Here is a 20,159-nt window from a genome sequence, read left to right on the forward strand (position 1 = left end):
GGGCAGGCTGGGTGCCCCCCCCCCCCGTGGAAATAAAAGAGGGACACAGTAGTGTGTGTGAGAGCTCTACCCTGTACATGGAAGGCATCAGTGAGGGCAGAAGTCTGTTTCAATGTCATCAGGAGGCGGGAAATTTCCAGTCTCTGTGGTATATGAAGCCTCACCCAAAGTAATACTCAGTAAAAGCCAGACGGTAAAAGGCCATGGGCTTGTTCAGAGCACAGCAAAAAGGGGGTGAGAGGCTTACATTCATTCCCTGGTGCCTCAAGCGGCTAGATGAATGGAAAGAAGCCGGACAGAGGGTGAGAATCCACAGCGAGGATGTGGAACCAGCATGCGAGAGAGAAGGGGACCCGAGCAGCTTCCTCAGTTCCTCCCGCTGCCCTTCACGGGGCATACTCCATCTCTTCCCACCGGCGGGTTCTGTTCTCTTTATTCTGAATAAAAGAGAAGGCTGGACTTTAATCCTGCTTTGTTTTCTTTGACTGCCAGTTATAAAAATTGTCCTCTTCTTTTCCTTGGCTGGGAGATCCAGGGCTAAAGTCAATGTCCAATTAAAATAACCAGATTTTCCCCAAGCATTTAGTAAATTTGTTTCCTGTTGCTTCTCCTTTTAAAAAAATGTTTATTCTATTTTAACAGCTGCACTGCAATTGTTTCTTTTCTTGAAGGCCGCCTTAAATTTTTTGGAAGTGTTATGCAAACACTTCATATTCATAAATTATGAATAAAATAGAACACATGTGTCCATTTTCTCCCACACAGCACTCCGTCAACATTCACCCTGACTGTAGTCATGCCACACAGTCATTGCCTCTTCTTTGGCCTTTCCCCAATCCTCATAATAGTCCTTTGTTACTACTCACTGCGGGCACCACATGCTCCTAGAATCTCTCATTCCCTTCATATTTGCCTTGATTTCCACTTGCTGGCCTTGCTTCTGGCTCCCACCTCTGCCCTGACCCCTAAGTTTGCCAGTCATTACTTTTCCCTGGCTCCGAGGCCTCCCTCTGCCTTTCAGATCCTGACCACCATGACACCCATTCCACTGGGGTGGGCTCAGAGCTACCTTTCCCTTCACAAAAGATTCCCCTAGGGAAATCAAGCACTCAGCTGGGGGAACCTAAGGTTCAGGGATTCCTATGCTCTGGCCCCAAAGCCCAAGCAATGAAATAACTTTAAGCAAGGTGTCCCTTTGTATATTTCCATCCTTCTGTTGGTAAGAGCGTGCTCACTCATTCATGACTAAGGCTTTCAAGCCCAGCCAGGCTCATCCTGCTGTTTGACAGTTATGTTTCCCAAACCCTTGAATCTTAAATCAGTGTCACTACAATGTTATGATTCATTGCTCTAACTCTCACTCAAGATTGTGATTGTTTCTTTTAAGCAGCTCCTCCATTAAAGCAGAAGAGGCTGCGTAGAACACACACATATACGGGCCCAGATCCCCAGCTCTGTGGGTGGCCCTGGCCTTGCACTCCAAATACAGTCTCTGAGAAAGGGAGGAAGGGGGAAGTTATGCTTGTTTATCTTTTCTGAAAACTTAATTTTCAGTGGAAGTCTGTGCTTGTACACGTGGGTTATGAGGATTCCACTCTCCTAAGAGACAGTGAAAATTTGAAAGGGGTGCAACTGCTCACATGCGATACTATCTCCAAGTTCTCCAGTCCCAAAGATGGTCTTTATTGCAGTCCAGTTTGACTAACACAGAGCCTGAAAACCATTCATTCATTCAGCATTCGTTGAGAATGTGTTTTAGGAGCTGGCAATACAGCAGTGAAATCCCTGTGGATTGGACCATACAGCATGTAAAAATGATATGATATTGTATTGTGCTAAGTGTTATAAAGAAAAATAAGATAATCTTAGAATGATCAAGGAAGGCCCCTCTGAAGTGTCATTTGAGCAGAGATCTGAATGAAATAGTGATTTGCCCCCTTCCCTTGCCCATGGCAGACATCAATAATCAATCAGAGCCATCAACTTTTTTCAATGGAGCCATATAATCCTCTTAGCAGTCCAAACTATCACTGCCATTTGTTAAAATGCATGATTGGGCTTGTTTTCCATCCTGTTCCAAATATGCCTTTTTTTTCTAGAGCCAGGAGGAAAATGTAAAGTAAGGATTGAGTCTAGGGACCAGGTTTTGCTGATCACTAAGAGCCTAATGATATAAGATGGATTATCTTCTTCGATTTTCTTGTCATAAATACAAGATGTTTCCATCCTTTTGCAATGTTCGCTTTGTATGTTTGAGTTCATAACTCAAGTCTCCTGTGTTTTATGATTCCTTCACAGTCACAGAGCTCTGCAGCTACCCAGGCTGATTTATCCTATGTGCCAGCCTTAAATTGTGGATGTTGTTATTTGTTATGCTAGAGGCACATTCTCAGATTTCAACTTGAAGTACATTGTAAATAACATTTTTTCCCTGACAAAACCCATTTCCTAAATAAAAACACTCTGTACATATATTGGCCAATGTTCTTTTTTTTCACTCATTTATTGAGTACCCACTGGGCATCAGGCAGAGTAGTGAAGATGGATAAGATACATAACTTCTACAAATGCCAATGGAGGATGAAGTAAAGTACTATATAAGGGGAAATCCACATCTTATCCTCTTGTAATCATTTTTAAGACCCATGACCTTACAAATTACTACCTGATAATAGCCAGTGACTTCTACTTGCCAGCCCAGTGACAAACTTCATTCTACTTAACCTCTACTTAACCCTGAGGACCATTTCTTTTTTTCTCTGCAGTTGTGTCTCTCAGTTCCGATGACTAAGCATTGTTCTGCCCTCTGTTCCCTCTCACCTTTCTCTGCATTCTTTTTCTTGAGGATCTCAGTCACTTCCAGAGTTAACATCCCTTTCATGCAGGTGAGTTTCAAATATGTATTTCTGGTTACAGCTTCTCCTCAGAGTTATAGTCCACCAAGATATCACTCTGGAACCTGAGATTCTCTATGTTTGAAGCCAAATACATCATTGCTGCATTCACAAGGTCTTTTGTATTGCATATGACAGAAATCAAACTTAACGTAGCTGAAATGGGGAAAAGAGGAATATATTTCCCTATGTAACTGTAAGAGAACTGAACTAGATCCAGGAACTCAGTATTGTCGGGAATTGAATCTTGTCCTCTTCCCTCAGCTCCCCTCCCTTCCGTCTCTCTCTCTCTCTCTCTCTCTCTCTCTCTCTCTCTCTCTCAGTTATGTGTGTATACATATTCACTTCCTTCTTTCAAAGTCAGGGTCTCCTATTAGAATACATTCATATTATAGTTGCCATAGGTAGTAGGCCTACTTTCACTACCTTAGTAAACCTAGAGAAATAAAGAACTTCTCTTTCCCTACATTCCATCAAAAATTCTACAATTGATTTCATTGGGTTAATTTGGGACACTGACCATCCTATAACCAATCACATGACTGAAATGTGGAAATATGATAATTATTGATCTAGGTCCTTAGAAGCTATGGACTGGCTTCAGTCACATGAACTGTAGTCTTTTATAGAAAAATTGAGAAAAAGGAGAAAGTATGTTGGATATAGGCAAAAGCAACAGATGTCAACTGTAGTCTACTCCCCCCAAACCAAGTTTTCTTCACTGACTCTTTCTGTTAAAAAGAGTTAATATATGTAAAAACATTATATAAACTAAATTGTATTTCTTAAATACAATTAATCGTACTATTACTATTTTCATGATGTTACAAGATTAAATAATTCAGATTTCAACCCTCAGATCCCTCTTGGACTTCTTCTTTCTCTCCTTTGTCTCCCATCAACATTTAATCAGTTGTTAGATCTTCTTGATTCTATAACCAAACTATTGCAAAGTCTTCTGCCTCAACCCCTTTTCCCAAGACTCTACCTTCTCCAATCCAGATTAATTTTTTTTGAAGCATGCATTGATTGTATAACTCTCTGGTTCATACATCTTTCCTTGTTTTCCATTGCTTAAATACAAATGGCCAGTCTTATTAGCCAGTTCTCAAAGTCCAACTCTCTAGAACCTAGAATCTAACCTACCCTTTAGGATTTAATCCCCACCTCTTCCCTAAGTATGTCTCATGCCTCTAGCTAAATGGACCCACTGCACCTCATTCTGCCTCTAAAACTTTCTCTGACTGTTTCCTACAACCAGGATGCTGTCCTTCCTCTCCTTTATCATTGTCCTCACCAGTTTGCAGCCCCAACTCCAAGACCTCTATGGATATTCAGAAAGGAATTGTTATGTAGTAATTTAAAATTGTTTTTGATGTTAATTTACTTTGGGGGGGGCAGGGGGGACAGAGCACAAATTAGTGAGAGGCAGAGAGAAAAGGAGACACAATCTGAAGCAGGCTCCAAGTATTGAGCTGTCAGCACAGAGCGTGACACAGGGCTTGAACCTGTGAACCACAGGATCATGACCTGAGCCAAACTTGCCCCTTAATCGACTGAGCCACCCAGGTGCCCCTGTGTAGTCATTTTAAATGACTTTTAATAGACAGAAAGCCTAGATTAGATGAGCCGTTTCTGCTAATCTTGGATAATAGGTTTATATCTTATAAGTTTCTTTTATATCTGATAATACTTTCCTTAACCACAAAAGGCTTTGGTTAAGAAAAAATAATCCACTATTCTGGTGCATGAAGCACCAACAAGATGTGGAGTAAGCATTACTGGTGACTAGAATGTACTGTTAAGGCTGCGCTTCCTGTAGAAGAAGGCAAATACTATGTGTACTTGCTGTTCCCCAACCAACTAGGAGGCATTCTGCTTTAAGAAAAGATAGCTAATGGACATGTACCTACTTTGAATGTGTATTCAATTGGCCTTCTTGTGTCATAGAGACTTTATTCTTCCAGAGACTGAATGCTTTAGAGAAACAGAGGCAGCTCTATGGCTCTTTTCCCTTGCCACTGGAAAGTTCTAGCACTTTGTGTCTTTCAGTCTTATGTTTATCATATTATACTTTGTAAAGAATCCATCATGTACTTTCTTGCCTCCTCTGCAGACTGAGCTTAAGGACACAATTCTCTTGGTGTGTTGAACATAGTAAGTACACGGTAAACACTTCCTGAAATGATACAGTGGAAACTCGAGAACTCACAGAATCTCAGGGGTTAAAAAAAAAAGTGCTTTATTAACATTCTACTCTTTCATAGGTTTTCCTCATATTAATACTATCTCCAGATATAATCAGAGGTTATTTTATTTATGTGTTCATTTTTTCCAAAAGAACAGATTCCCCCCACTGGCAGCTCAAGTAGCATGGCAGAAAATAACAACAGCACAATTAGTATTGCCACCTTGTATAGCAATAGTAGCAATGCCAAAATTGCCTCTGAACTTCAAAAGAGCTTTGGGATGCTAAAAACTTAACATTCAGCTATTCATTCAATGTATGTTTACTGAGCACATACAAAGGCATGACATTGTTCTAGAAATACTGAAAAGACAGGTTTATTGACCTCATAAAACTCAGAATCTAGTGGAGGAGACAGACAAACAAGAAACTACCTGCCAAATACCCTTTTAGCACTCAGTATATAAGAGGAGTTAAACTCAATTAACAAATCATCTGCCTATTTATTTGCAATATGTTGAGGCTGATCCTTGCAGCTCTGTTTCAAAGCCAACAAGGGAACCTCAGTATTCTTTTTTTTTTTTAATGTTTATTTATTTTGAGAGAGAGAGAGAAAGAAAGCGTGAGCGGGGGAGGGACAGAGAAAGAGGGAGACACAGAATCTGAAGCAGACTTCAGGCTCTGAGCTGTCAGCACAGAGCCCAACCTGGGACTTGAACCCATGGACCACAAGGTCGTGACCTAAGCACAAGTCAGATGCTCAACTGACTGAGCCAGCCAGGTACACCAGAACCTTAGCATTCTTAAAAGTTTTTCACACTTTTAGGGTAGGCAAAAGAGTAGAGTTGGGCATCCTGCATGTCAAGGGGGCCTTTAGTAGCATTTACCACCTTCCTGGTCCCTAGAGAAATCCTGGCTGATGGTCCCCTTCACCTGGAAAGAACTTGTGATTGTGGGCTACAGACGTCTTGGGAAAGGGGACACTGTGGGTCATTGCACCCACATGCAAGTCGGTTCAGAAAAGTTTAAAAACTGCTCAGATATTTGGGTAGACCCTCCAAAAGTAGCTTTGGATTTTCATGCTTTTACACTTATACTTTTCATAAATAAATTTGAATTGTAGGGTCTATTTTAGTATGAACCCAAATTTCTGAAAAAGCCTCAGGAATTGTATGTACAGGTAGCTTCTCGAAGTTCTGGAACATACCAGGAACTCACTCCAAATTTCGGTTTCAAGCTGTGTTTTGTATTCGGTTTTATTGATTTAAGGAGGTGCTCCCCAAAGTGTCTATGGGTCTTTGGACCTGTAGTTCCAAGGAGTGGTAATTGGTAAGATGCAGAATATAATTTTGAGGAACGTTATCTTAACAGATATTGGTGTGTTTGATGAATAGTTTTTTGTTTAGTGAATAGTTTTTGAAATAAGGACCTGATTTTGAACTCTAAGGGCTGTATCTGCAACAAATGACTGGTTGCCAAGGATACCACCGTCTGCAAATTACAGAAACCATAATGAACAGATGGATTCTTGGAGAGAGGAGACTTGATCTGAACGTAAGAGACAGGTAGAGATAAATATTCTGATTAGAAAAGAAGTAACAGAGTTTATATGGCTGACAAAAAACACACCCTTATCATTTTAAGGGCCTCCGTCCTTTCTCTTCTTCTGCCAATGGAGACATCATTGAATGTCAGATACCTGGGTGGAGGCCAGTTGAAACCTGAGGCTAGCTAATGCAACTACGTCTCCTCTCCCAGGTCTGCCAATCATTTGCCTCCCCCTGACTTTCAGCTACATTCCTCTCTGCAGTTCTTCCTTCCCTAACTGATTACAATCGAGCTCTTCCTTGGGTGCCTTTTCCAAATGCTCTCTAAAACCATCAATCTGCAATCAGCTGCATGTTCTACACTCTAAACTTCCTCTTCAACTCCACCTCTTCCTCTTACCCAGCTTGTCTACAGGCATGCTGTATATTGTCTGAGCCTCTATAGTGAATATAAGTCTTCTACAACACAAGGGGCACAGGACTGATAGACATATCATTTTCCTATTGCTGCTGCTGTAACAAACTACTATCGACTTAGTGGCTTAAAACAACACAAGTTTATTATCTTATTGTTTTGGAGTTCTGAAGTCCAAAGAGAGCCTTATGTCTAAAATCAAGGGATTGACAAGGCTGATTCCATCTGGAGAGTCCAGGGAAGAACTGGTTCTTGGTCATATCCTTGAAAACTCTGCTTCTTCATCACTTATCTTCGCTGACTTAGACCCTGCTGCCTCCCTCTGATAAGGACCCTGTGACTACATTGGGCCTACCCCCCAAAAATACAGAATGATCTCCTATCTCAATTAGCCCCTTAATTTAATCATAGCTATAATGTCCCCTTTGTCATGTAAGGTAACATATTCACAGGTTCCAAGAATCTGGACATAGATACCTTTAGGGAATCATTATTCAACCTGCCACCGTTGGGGAGGGAATAGAAGTCTGCATCTATTCTCCACTGATATTCCCAGATCATTACTCTACAGAAGGTGTCAGCAAACTTCTTCCATAAAGAGCTAAATGGTAAATTTACCATTAGGTAGTCTTTATGGGTCAGCTTTGTGGGTCAGGCAAAATCGGGGATACTCCGTAGGTGCATACATACCATTCAAAATATAATTATTTTAAGATGTGAAAACCATTCTTAGCTTATAAATGGTACAAAAACAGGTGGTAGGCTGGATTTGGCCCAGAAGCTACAGTTTGTAAAATTCTGCTTTACAGTCTCCTATAGAGTGCTTCCTTAGAAGCTCATGTGATTCAGTTAAATAACTTCTACTTTATTTTGCCTCTGTCACTTACAGATATCCTGGGTACTCTTCAATACACACTGATAAATTGCCTACTTGGAGGCATGTTCAAACAGGTAGGAATAGCCCCTCGAGTCCTGGATATGTAAGTCTAATTCTGCAAAATACCAGTGATGCCATAAAGAGAAAATATCTTTTATTTATGTATCTCTCCTTTTTATCAGAAGTTCCTGGTTCAGAAATGCATTCTTCCCATTCAAGGAATTCACTAGGGGATATCCAGATAGTACACTGAGTAATAACAGTTTTTCCATTCCAAAGACATATGTGAGACTTGGTGTTATAATGCAGTGTAAGGTATCAAATACTCTCCATGAAAAGACTGGAGACTATAGATAAAACACAAATTTTGGGGAGTACATGGGGTGGATTTTAGTTCATCAACTGGTCTTTTTGACTATGTGGAGATATTGCACAATTCCGAGTCTGAGCAGACTCCCAAATATGGGGCCTGGCCTTGGACCCAGAGAAATCTTTATTCTTAGAGTCTCAGAAATTCCTGTGTTCTCCAGATGGGAGCTGGAAGGGCTCCCACTAACTAATATTGATTAATTTCATCAATACCACTTTTAGGCCCTGATCTCTGCCCACTGATGAAAGAAAGAAACCAAAAAGGAGCAGAGAGCTAGGAAAAGCGACTTTCTTATGGCAGTTCCCTCTCTCAGGAGCCAAATGATGGTTTTTCCTTTAGAAAGGAGATTTTTAAAATGCAACTGAGGGTCAAGTGCCTCAGATCAAGGGAGGCCAAGATGATCTTGAAAGTAGGGATAATAAAGGATAGATGAGGTGACTATTTGGGGGGCACAGAAGGCACACCTCCACTGGTTAAGCCTAATTTAAAAGTTTCCCTTTATTTGTTTCAAGGCTGGGAAACTGGAAAACTAGTCATCAATGAGGTTAAGAATAGCCATTGCGATTTCAAGAAGGTATACCCCTTCCTTATAAACCTGTAAGGATTTTGTAAGACTCTCAGTGCTAGATTAAACTTGCAAAGTGCCTGGAAAGCCCTCCCACCTGGTCACAGCTGGGTTAATATAAAGAAGATGGGAGAGATCCAATGGTTGAAAGAGACAAGAGAACGGCTAACAGTAGAAGAAAGAGTAAATGAAAGCAGATAAGGCAGAACTTCATAAACTTAAAATCATTTTCATCACTGTTAAGGCTTTTGAAGCTCCACACACTGCCATTAGCCCTGTTTCCCATTCTCTGAGGTTTTGTGTTATTTCATTAATTCGAAACTGATGAGAAGCTACCGAGATACAGGTCCTGCATGCACACTGAGAATACAGAAGTGAGAATACAGAGGCTGCCAGGGGCTTAAAAGCTAGGGCACAAAGGCAGATGCTTAAAAATCAGAGTGTGAGTGTGCAAGGAACAGTGGGGACACCAAGGAATATTTGACTCTGTCTGGAAAATGTAAGGAAGATATTCTTATCCCAGGGTGAAAGAGCAATTCATATATTTAAAACATAAAGAAAAATTAATGAATCTTCAAGTCTACAATTAATGATAAGTGAGGTCATGATGCAGATTTTCTTTTTTTTTAATTTTTTTTAATGTTTTATTTATTTTTGATACAGAGAGAGACAGAGCATGAGAGGCAGAGGGGCAGAGAGAGAAGGAGACACAGAACCGGAAGCAGACTCCAGGCTCTGAGCTAGCTGTCAGCACAGAGCCTGACACAGGGCTCGAACCCACGAACGTGAGATCTGACCTGAGCTGAAGCCGGAGCCTTAACCGACTGAGCCACCCCGGGGCCCCATGATACAGATTTTCAAGTAGAGCTAGGGAGATTCTTAAACCTGAAGCCTGATATTTACTGGTTATACATTTCTTCAATATTAAGTCCAATATTTAGGGCAAAGAAATAAAGTACCCTGATCTATACAGACTGACTTGGGCTGGCAGTCATTTATAAGATTGACACCCCTTTCTGCCCACAATTTTTTTTGACCATAGTTTTTAAGAGGAGTCCATTTTTCAATTTGTGCTATCTCAATATAGGCTGAGGAGATGAAGAAAGACATAATAAACGAGGCTAATTTTGTTCTGCCCAAAGCTGATTAGAAGAGTGAGACTAGCTGCCTCTATCAGAACAGCCACTCTGATAAGAAAAATGCTGACGCTGTTGTGAAAAGCTCTGGTGACAGGCAGGAAGCACCGTCCTTTTACTTCAACACAGTGAATGTCAGCAATGTATGCGTGTAAATAAAACATTAGAATAAAAGAGAAGAAGTACCATGAGAAACAAATAGATGTGAAAATATTAGCATAACAAGAGGAAAGGTAGGAATAAGTTAACTTTGAGTCTGAGGAATGATTGTGAAGAGAGATGAAAGGATATCCTCAACGAATATAAAGTAACTCCAATTAAAGCACACTAATTTAAAAATATCCTTCCATGGGGCTCCTGGTTGGATAGGTTGGTTAAGCATCTGACTCTTGATTTAGGCTCAGGTCATGATTTCACGGTTCTAGTTTGACAGATCAAGTCCTCGTCATCTCTCAGTGCAGAGCCTGCTTGGGATTCTTTCTCTCTTCCTCTCTCTCTGCTCCTCCCCAGCTCGTGCTCACTTGTGCGCGCTCTCTCTCTTTCTCTCTCTCTCTCAAATATAAACCTAAAAAGAAGATATCCTTTCATGATAAAAACTCTCAATAAATACTTAAAAAGGCCATATATGACAAGCCAAAGCTAATATCATACTCAACAGTGAAAAGCGAAAAACTTTTCCTTTAATGGGGACCTGGGTGGCTCAGTTCATTAAGCAGCTGACTCTTGAGTTCGGCTCAGGTCATGATCTCACTGTTTGTGAGTTTGAGCCCCAAATAGGGCTGCCCACTGACAGCACAGAGCCTGCTTAGGGAATCTCACTCTCCCTCTCTCTCTCTGTTCCTCCCCTGTGCTCTCTCTCTCTTGCAAAATAAATAAATAAACTTAAAAAAACCTTTTCCTCTAAGATCAGGAATAAGTTAAGGGTGCCTACTTCCAGCCCTCCTATTCAACAAAGTACTAGAAATCCTAGCCAGAGAAATTAGGAAAGAAAAAGAAAAAAAAAATGCATCCAGATAAGAAAGAAAGAGGTGTAATTGTGTCTGTCTGCAGGTCACATGCTGGAAACCTAGAAGACTTCACCAAAAAACTCTTAGAACTAAAAAACAAATTCAGTAAAGTTGCAAGATACAATATCAAAGTACAAAAATCAGTTGTGTTTCTCTACACTAACAGTGAGCCATCTGAAAAAGAAATAAAGAATCCCATTTACATTAAACACATTAAAGACTAAGGAATAAATCTAACCACATAGGTGAAAGATTTATACTTAGAAAACTGTAAGACTTTAATGAAAAATATTAAAGAAGACACAAATAAATGGAAAAATATCCCATGTTCATGGATTGGAAAAATTAATACTATTAAAATGTCTATCCTACCCAAAGCCATCTATACATTCAATGCAGCACCTATCAAAATTCCAAAGGCATTTTTTACAGAAATAGAAAAAAATCATAAAATTCATATGGAACCACAAAAGACCCCAAATAACCAAATCAGACTTGAGCAAGAAGTACAAGCAGGAAGCATCATACTTCCTGGTTTCAAATCATATTACAAATCTAAATAGTATGGTACTAGCACAAAAACAGACACATAGACCAATGGAACAGAATCAAGAGTCTAGAAATAAGCCCACACATAGATAGCTAAATAATATTTGACAAGGGAGCCAAGAATACTCAATAGGAAAAAGTGTCTTCAATAAATCGTGCTGAGAAAATGGGATATTTACATGCAAAAGAATGAAATTGAGCCCCATTATATACCACTCACAAAGATTAACTAAAAATGGATTAAAGGCTTAAATATGTTTTTTTCAATTATCTTATTTATTTATTTATTTATTTATTTATTTATTTATTTATTTTGAGACAGAGAGAGCTCACAAAAGTGGTAAAAGGGCAGAGGGAGAGAGAGAGAATCTTAAGTAGGCTCCATGCCCAGCTTGTAGTCTGACGTGGGGCTCAGTCTCATGATCCTGAGAAAATCACTTTCGTTTTTTAAGAGAGAGAGTGTGTGTGAAAGCCAGAGAGAGGGCCAGAGGAAGAGGGCCAGAAAGAGAGAGAAAAAAGGAAAGAGAGAGAATCCTAAGCAGGCTCCACACACTGCAGAGACTGACACAGGGCTCGACCCCATGATTCTGGGATCACAACCTGAGCCAAAATTAAGTCAGACATTGAACCAACTGAGTCAACCAGGTATCCCTAACGACTTATATATAATGGTAAAACTCCAAGAACGCACACTACACAAGCCAGGCCAAGTAGTCCTTCCCTGTGATTTTCATTTGGAACCTTGAAGCAAGAGGTTTCTTTCATCTTGTGTCTGTATATTGGGATGATGTTAAATCCAAAAGTGCCTGGGGTGCATGCATTCCCTGCCAGTAGTGAAAGTTCAGCCAAGGGGGTTCAGATGTGCCATGAGTTGATAATGATTTCCTGTGCCTCACAGTGCAGGAAGAGACTCTTAAAGGAAGTTGGTGGGAGCTTCCTAGGGTGACTATACTTACTAACATGTCAGATGTTTAACCATCAGCCAGTGTTTCTCTGAGGAAACGTGGAAGACCTGGGAAGCTACATCAGTACATCAGAAGCATCCTTGCCGTGCTGTCTTCTGAGCTTAGTAAACGGAAACTGTGTACACACACACACACACACACACACACACACACACACACACACACTACCTGTGGGCTCTATGGAAGCTTGGTCAGTAGCAATTAATCCAACACACTACATCGATCTACATATGTCACAGTTTCTTCTGAAGTAGAAAATGTGACCAGCAATAGAGAGAAGCAGAGGTGAGAGCTGAGAAAGAGCAAACTTTTGATCACATTTCAGCAGCTGGACCCCATCATCCCGGAAGCCAGAGCCAACCTCACCTTTCCCAGCTTTATGAACCAATAAATGCTCTTAAGTTGGATATCAGTCTACTGCAAATGAAAGTGGCCTACTGCAGAAACTGGAACCAGGAGTGACAGGCCTAAATGTGGAACTTCTTTGGTCAGGATAAGGAATGCAAGGTCTCCCTTATCTTTGGCTGAAAAGCTGGAATTCTGGGCATATGAAAGTGAGGGAGTGGGTTAAACTGTTTTCTAGTATTTCCTGCCTTTGGCAAAGTCCCCACAACCCTGAAAATGGGAACTTTATGAACTTAGTGGAAAGGCATCAGGATATTGGACTAAGAAAACCAGATGACCCTGAACCTTCCCAAACACCCCCACTACTGCAGCTTCCCACTACTGAGGGTCATACCCTTCCCTGCTACCAGCTTTGGATAAATCCTGGGGATGAAGACACCTCAATGTTTCACTTTCCTAAGAGACAGAGACCAAGATGGATGATGTTAATCTAAAGCCCAGGCAATAGTTACTGCCTAGGGACTGAAATCACAAGGGTGGGAACCCAGACTCAAGGACATTGATTTAACAAGATTTTTGGCAGTTGATACTAGCCAACAAGGCAACCCAAAATGATATCATCAGACCAGCCATCAAGGTTTCAAGCTAACTGTATTGTCCCCTGGGCAAACAGAGATTTGTGATTGGTCACTTCTTAAGACAGCCCACCAAGTCCCTGTCACAGACAGTGCATTGCTAAAGCCATAGACAGCCCAGCGGAGGAAGTCTCCAGACCATCCTTTCAGGCACGGTGATGACACAAATAGATGCCAATAGAGATGTTCTCAGTAGGAAGGCTCAGGAGCATTCGGACAGGCTGAGGAACCCACCGCACGTCAAGAGAAAGGAGCCAACAGAGCGATAACTCACTCTTCCTGTCTATCAGGCTGGAGGATGCTGCTTCCTTCTCAATCACCCACTTCTAAATGTGGTTCAGCTGTGCTCTCTTTCTTCCCTACCAACTTCCCCTCTCCATATGGTGCCACCATCTTATTTCTAACCTTAGGTTAAGTTTATCTTCTATCTGCTTAACCACCACTCAGCTACACTGTAACTGTAAAATCCAACATATAACAATTGAAATGTCCCTAGTTATGGGGCACCTGGGTGGTTCAGTCTGTGAAGCATCCAACTCTTGGTTTCAGCTCAGGTCATGATCTCATGGTTCATGGGATCGAGCCCCACAAATTAGTCACACAAGGGCCATTTCTTTATTCTCCAATTTCTCCACTTCTCCTAATACTCCAATTATTCAAAGACCCTGGCAAAAGAGCATAGCCAACTCTAAAATGACTTAGGGTAAGTATAAACACAGAGATGGACATGAAACAAAAAAAGATTTTACATAGCATTTATTATTTTTTATCTCATCCTGATTTTGGCTTTATTCATCTCCCATTCCCATTCTTTTCTTGAAAATCCAAACTTATTTTTTAACAAAATGTCTAAACTCATGATTCTCTAGAGTCAAAACAAAATTTCTTTTCTCCAACGGGGGTGGGACACATCTTTTATCCTTATGCGGCATCTTCAAATATGCGTGTTAATATATATTTTATAAACTATTTAAAATAAAACCCTTCATCCTTTGAGGTTTTGGTATTTTCTAGTTCACTGACACATCTCCCATAATACATTAATTCTTTCCATTTTCATGAATGAGGTGGGAACTATACTAAAAAATAGGATTTTAATCCCTGAGGTGCCAGTTAAAATGGACAAGGTTGCCATTGCAACACAAGATTTTTAAAAATCAGCCTTAAATAATAAGCATAGATCATGCTATCTGGATGAGAATCACCTCCATAGCATGGAGTCATTTAGAAAATTCCATTTACTGGGTTAAGTTCACCCTGCTATTCCTAGCCTTCATGCCATGATAATCTTCCTTTTGTAAAGGAATAACACAAAGCAATGAAGTCTGCAGAAACTTCTGAGATCCTCAGAAATCAAGAGAAACCACAGTCCCGTTTCTCTAATCTCCACCCACATTGTTGGAGAGGGTTTTCAGCACCATTCCAAGACCTGGAAAGGTTGACGAACTGACTTGGGTTTTCTACTTCTTCATAAATGTAGTCTAAAGGGTAAGATCAGTCCTCCAGTCTAGAAGACCGGCGTGTCCTGCTTATCTCCGCCCCCAGGACTTCAGCAGAACTGGTTCAGCCCTGTACCACCCGCCCTGCGGACCCCGCCCCTCCCGGTAGCTTCCGGAGGCGGGCGGTATCCGATCCGCCACTAGTAGTAGCGGTTCAGGCTCCTGGTCCCGGGAACCTCCGGCTGGCCGTTCATCCAGATCTCCCTGATGATGCGTTCGCGCTCCTCCAGCCGCTGGGCGCGCTCCAGCTCCTCCGCCGACGTGAACACGTTCTTGTTCAAAGTCCTCTCAAAGCGGCGGTGCCTCCTGATGGAGATGTCAGACGCCGTGTCCGAGCTACCGTCCTCGCTGTCGCTGCTGTCGCTACTGCTGTCTCGGTCCTGCAGGAACTTCTTCCGCGGACGCTGCCTGCAGTCTGTGTGGCAAGAGATCCTCATCACCAACGCGGCCAGGGTGAGGACCAGCCCGATGCACACGCCGGAGACAAAGTACAGAGCTGCTCGCTCGGGGTTTTCTGCAGGAGGAAGCAGAGGCATTTGAGAGACGTCGACTCCAGATGCGGAGAGCAAATAGGGCTCTCGCCCACCTTGCACACCGCTCCCCACACCTCGAAGTTCCAATGGTTACAAATATTGCCTTCCTATGTGACAAGCCGCATACTGTATTCAAAACATGATTATTAACAAATATTGAATCTGGGAATAGGGTGAATGGGATTCTTTTCCTATATTCTTGCAACTTCACATTTGAGATAATTTCAAAGTCAAAAGATAGAAGAGAAGTATTATTTAGCACCTATTATAAGCACAACTGTACTTAGGTGTCATTTGCTTAAGAGATGAATGTGTCTAGGGGCACCTGGGTGGCTCAATTGGTTAAGCCTGTCTGACTCTTGATTTTCTGCTCAGGTCATGATCTCACAGTCCTGATATCCAGCGGTCTGCACTACGCGTGGAGCCTGCTTAAGATTCTCTTTCTCTCCATCTAACCCTCTCCCCAAATCAGGGGCATGTGCAATCTCTTTTGTTTCTCTTTTTCTCAAAAAGAGAGAGAGATGTATTGTGCTTAAAGCCCAGTTTTGCCTCTAAGGGAAAATTCTTGGCTTCTGAATTTCTTCCTCCTCCTCCTCCACTAACACCACCACCACCACCACCACAAATTTATAAATAAAACCAAGAATAGCTGCCTCCTTTATTCTAACTATACCATCACGGGCCTAGTCAACAAATGTAGGTAGCTTCCAACATGTCCCTCCCCCCTCCCCACCTCTTAATATTCAGACTCTTATACAAGCCCTTCCCTTTGAGGGCTGGGCCTAATGGGCTGGACCCAGTCAAGGATTTCTAACAAATAGAATATGGCAAAAGTGATGGATGAGTCTAAGATTAAGCAATGGAAGAGGCTGACTTCCAATGTGCTTATGCTCTCTCTCTTTGCTCACTCGTTGTTCTGATGGAGACAGCTGCCATGTCGTGAGCTGCTCTGTAGAGCAGGAACTAAGAGTAGCCTCTAGCTGAATGCCTGCAAGGAACTGAGTCATGCCAGCGGCCATGGGAGTGAGCGTGGACGTGAACCACGCCCTCCTGGTGGTGCAGCCCTGGTCTCGCAGTAAGCCAGTCTCAGATTCCTGACCCACAGAAACAACAAGATAATAAATGTGTATTGTTTTCAGTTTTGAGGTAATTTGCTATATAGCAATAGATAACTTATACAAGCACAGATCGAAAGGCCAAGTAGGTAGTTTGTAATAACCTCATCAGGTTAACTTGTGGGGGAGAAATTTGAACTTCTCCTTAGTGAGGAAAGAAAACAACCATTCTGTTGATGTGCAGTATGCTTAGTGAGCCCAGTGATAATCCCTGTATGATGTGCTGAATAGGATGAGAGCCTTTGGGTGAATAACCATCCATTTCTAGGCAGCTATGAGAACAGAGGGGCATGCTGGGACTTGAGTCACAGGGTGTGGTCAATGCAACGTGACCCAAGGTTGCCATCAGCAAATTAGTTTTCCATATCTATATTCACTTGTAAGTGAAAATGTAATTGTTTTTTAGATAATGTAGATAATGTAATTTTTTAGATAATATAATTGTTTAATGTAATGTAATCATACATACTATGTATTTTTAAATTTAAGAATATTTCTTAGAGAGATTTCCAGATATGTCAACAGAATTCTTTTTGACTGTTGCACAGTGTTCTGTAGGGTGGACATATCAAAGTTTATTTAACCATTTTCTTGCTACTATCAATATAAGTGGTTCACAATTTTTTACTATTATGAGCAAGGATAGAATCCACATGCTTGTGTCCTTGTACACATCTCTTTCTACACATGCAGAATTATTTGTAAAGGTTAGTTATCTAGAGGTAGAATAATTGCATCAAAGGACATAGGCATTTTGACGTTTTACGCATCCTAAATTGTACCCAAAAAAGGCTCTTATCAGTCTAAACACAGCATATTGAACACATGTGTTTATGATACCTCCTTCTCCCTGAAACTCCTACCAAAAAGACAGTGATGTGAATAAAATAGATATAAATTAGAGGTACAAAGAGAAGAAAATAGAGGACACTAACAGCAGATGCAAGAGTAGTCAGCAAAACAATGTAAATGTGGTGAAAGGAAGTGACATCAATATCATGGCAGCATAACATATCCCTACTTTTTGTGTCTCTTGTTTTTAACGGCTAATTAAGCACCCATCCCCAAACAAAAGTATCTCTGTGGGAGTCCTGTGATCCAACAACAAGGTCCAAGAAACTGGGAGGAGCCTCGCCCACCTGATCATCCCATAATAGACCACAGACAGACTCTGGTTTGGGCTTTGGAACTAGCAACCCCAACCCCAACCCTTCCCAGCTGTGTTTGGGGAAATTTTTGACAAGTGCTGACTTGGATGAAACAATTCCAGCACATCACTGAAGGACACAAACAAACAAACAGATAGAAGGAGTTTGAAGAACTTTTCCAGCATGTCCCTCCCCTCCAAGTTGACACAGCACAAAACTGAACAGTCCAGTGACATCACTCTCTGGGGGGAAGGGAGAATATGTGCAAGTGGCCGGTTACCCCAGCTGCACTGGATGCAGCAGGGAAAACCTACTTCCCTCCAGAAACATCCAGAGTACTAAAGTGGGACCCCCATGACTTGGGGAAGGAAGGAACTGGGAAAGAGACAGATAAGAATATTAAAGGGGATTAAAGAGACACGGTCCATGCTGACTGCACTCAGGTTATCTGGAGAAAGTCCAGCCACAGGTCTCTGGGAGAACCTCAGCCAAGGATCTCTCCACCAGCTGGTAGACACCCCTCATGCCCCAAATGCTACACCTACACTTTCCCTCACTCTAAGGTGGCTCCTTATCAGGCTCCAAGATTGGCAGCAAAAGCAAGCTGGGTAAAAACTAGAGTGCTATCAGAAAAACAGACTAGGATCTATGAACAAGACAGAAACCTCAAACTTGACCTGTAGCACCACCTTCTGGAAAACAAAAGAGAGGTTTCTAGTAGCCAGCCAGGTGAGCTGTAAGATCCAGAAAAGACATAAAAGCTTAAAGAATTTTGCCACAAGAGGGAGCAAGAAGTGTGGAGCAGGTGTATAAATGCCAAGTCCAGATACAACAGGATCAACCAACAATATACCCCATCTGACAACTAGTGGAGAGCTGAGGAAGTGTCTTTCACTTCAAAGACAAAGCAGCAACACAAAAACAAGGAACATGAAGAGTCAAGAAACATATCATCACCAAAGGATAATAGTCCTTCAATAAAGATTTCAAAGACATGAAATCTTATGATCTAGCAGATAAAGAATTCAAAATAACTGTTCTGAGGAAACAATGAGCTGCAAAGAAACACAGAAGACAATTTGATGAAATCAGGAAAAAAAATACATGAACAAAATGAGAAATTTAGCAATGAGATAGAAACCTTAAAAAAGAACCAGCCAGAAGTTCTGGAGCTAAAGAAATCAATGATTGAAGTGAAAAATGCAATGGAGAGAATCTGCAGCAGAGTAGATCAAATGGAAGAAAAAATAAGTGACCTAGAAAACAGTGATTTTCAAATAACCCAATCAGAGACAAACAAAGAAAAAAATGACAATGTGAAGAAAGCCTATACAACCTATGGGAACCAGTCAGACGTACAAATACTAGCATAATCAGAGTTCCAGAAGGAGAAGAGAGGAGGAAGGGGCCAGAAAGATTATTTTTAAAATAATAGCTGAGGGGTGCCTGGGTGGTTCAGTCACTTGGGCATCCAACTCAAGTTTGGCTCAGGTAATAAACCAAAGGTCATGGAATCAAGCCCCACATGAGGCTCCATGCTAAACATGGAATATGCTTGGGATTCCCTCTCTCTTTCTCTCTCTCTCGGCCCCTCCCCTTGCTTATGTGCTCTCTTTCTTTCTTTCTCCCTCTGTATAAAACTGTTTAAAATATAGCTGAGAACTTCCAAAACTGAGAAGAGACTTTGACATCCAAGTTCATGAAGCTATTAGATCACCCTATTATCTCAAAGGAAAAAAGCCTACAAGACACATTATAATGAAATTGTGAAAAATCAAAGAAAAAAAATCCTAAACACATCTAGAGTGCAAAAGACTATAACTTATAAAGGAACACACATTAGGCTATTAGTGGATTTCTCAGCAGAAACTCCACAGGCCAGGAGAGAGTAGAATGACATAGTCCAAGTGCTGAAAGAAAAAATTGCCAGCCAAGAATACTCTATATGGCAAAGTTATCCTTTAGATATGAAGGACAAATATAGAATTTCTTAGAGAAACAAAAGCTGAGGCTATCATGCCTTACAAGAAATGCTGAAAGGAGTTCATCAAGCTGAAGTGAAAAGGTGCTAATTAGTGACATGAAAATATTTGAAAGTATCGCAAGGTAAAGGTAAATATGCAGTCCGATTTTTAAGATTCTAATTCTGCAACAGAATTGTGTATTAACCACTAAATGACAGCATAAGGTTAAAGGAAAATAGTTTTAAAAATAACTATAACTATTATAATCTGTTAATGAACACACAACATAAAAAAGAGGTAAATGGTGACATAAAGCTATAAAGAATAAAACGGCAGATCTTTTGTATGCAGTTAAAAAGCTTTCAATACTTTACCAATGACCATGATGTTAGCTATGAGTTTGTCAT

The 20,159-nt window shown here is 41.1% G+C and overlaps 1 protein-coding gene across 2 annotated transcripts in view; it reads right to left on the reverse strand.

Moving 5' to 3' along the window:
• Positions 1-14,232: 14,232 nt before the first annotated feature.
• Positions 14,233-20,159, reverse strand: part of EVA1A (eva-1 homolog A, regulator of programmed cell death) — a 46,556-nt gene continuing 40,629 nt past the window's right edge. For both annotated transcript variants that reach the window (XM_029937682.1, XM_029937681.1), the window contains one exon: positions 14,233-15,506. In XM_029937682.1, the coding sequence (XP_029793542.1) occupies positions 15,133-15,506 (374 nt within the window). In that variant the 3' untranslated portion in view covers positions 14,233-15,132. The remainder of the gene's footprint in view (positions 15,507-20,159) is intronic.

The sequence above is a fragment of the Suricata suricatta genome, chromosome 4 (assembly GCF_006229205.1).
Source record: "Suricata suricatta isolate VVHF042 chromosome 4, meerkat_22Aug2017_6uvM2_HiC, whole genome shotgun sequence".
Classification (NCBI taxonomy): Eukaryota; Metazoa; Chordata; class Mammalia; order Carnivora; family Herpestidae; genus Suricata; species Suricata suricatta.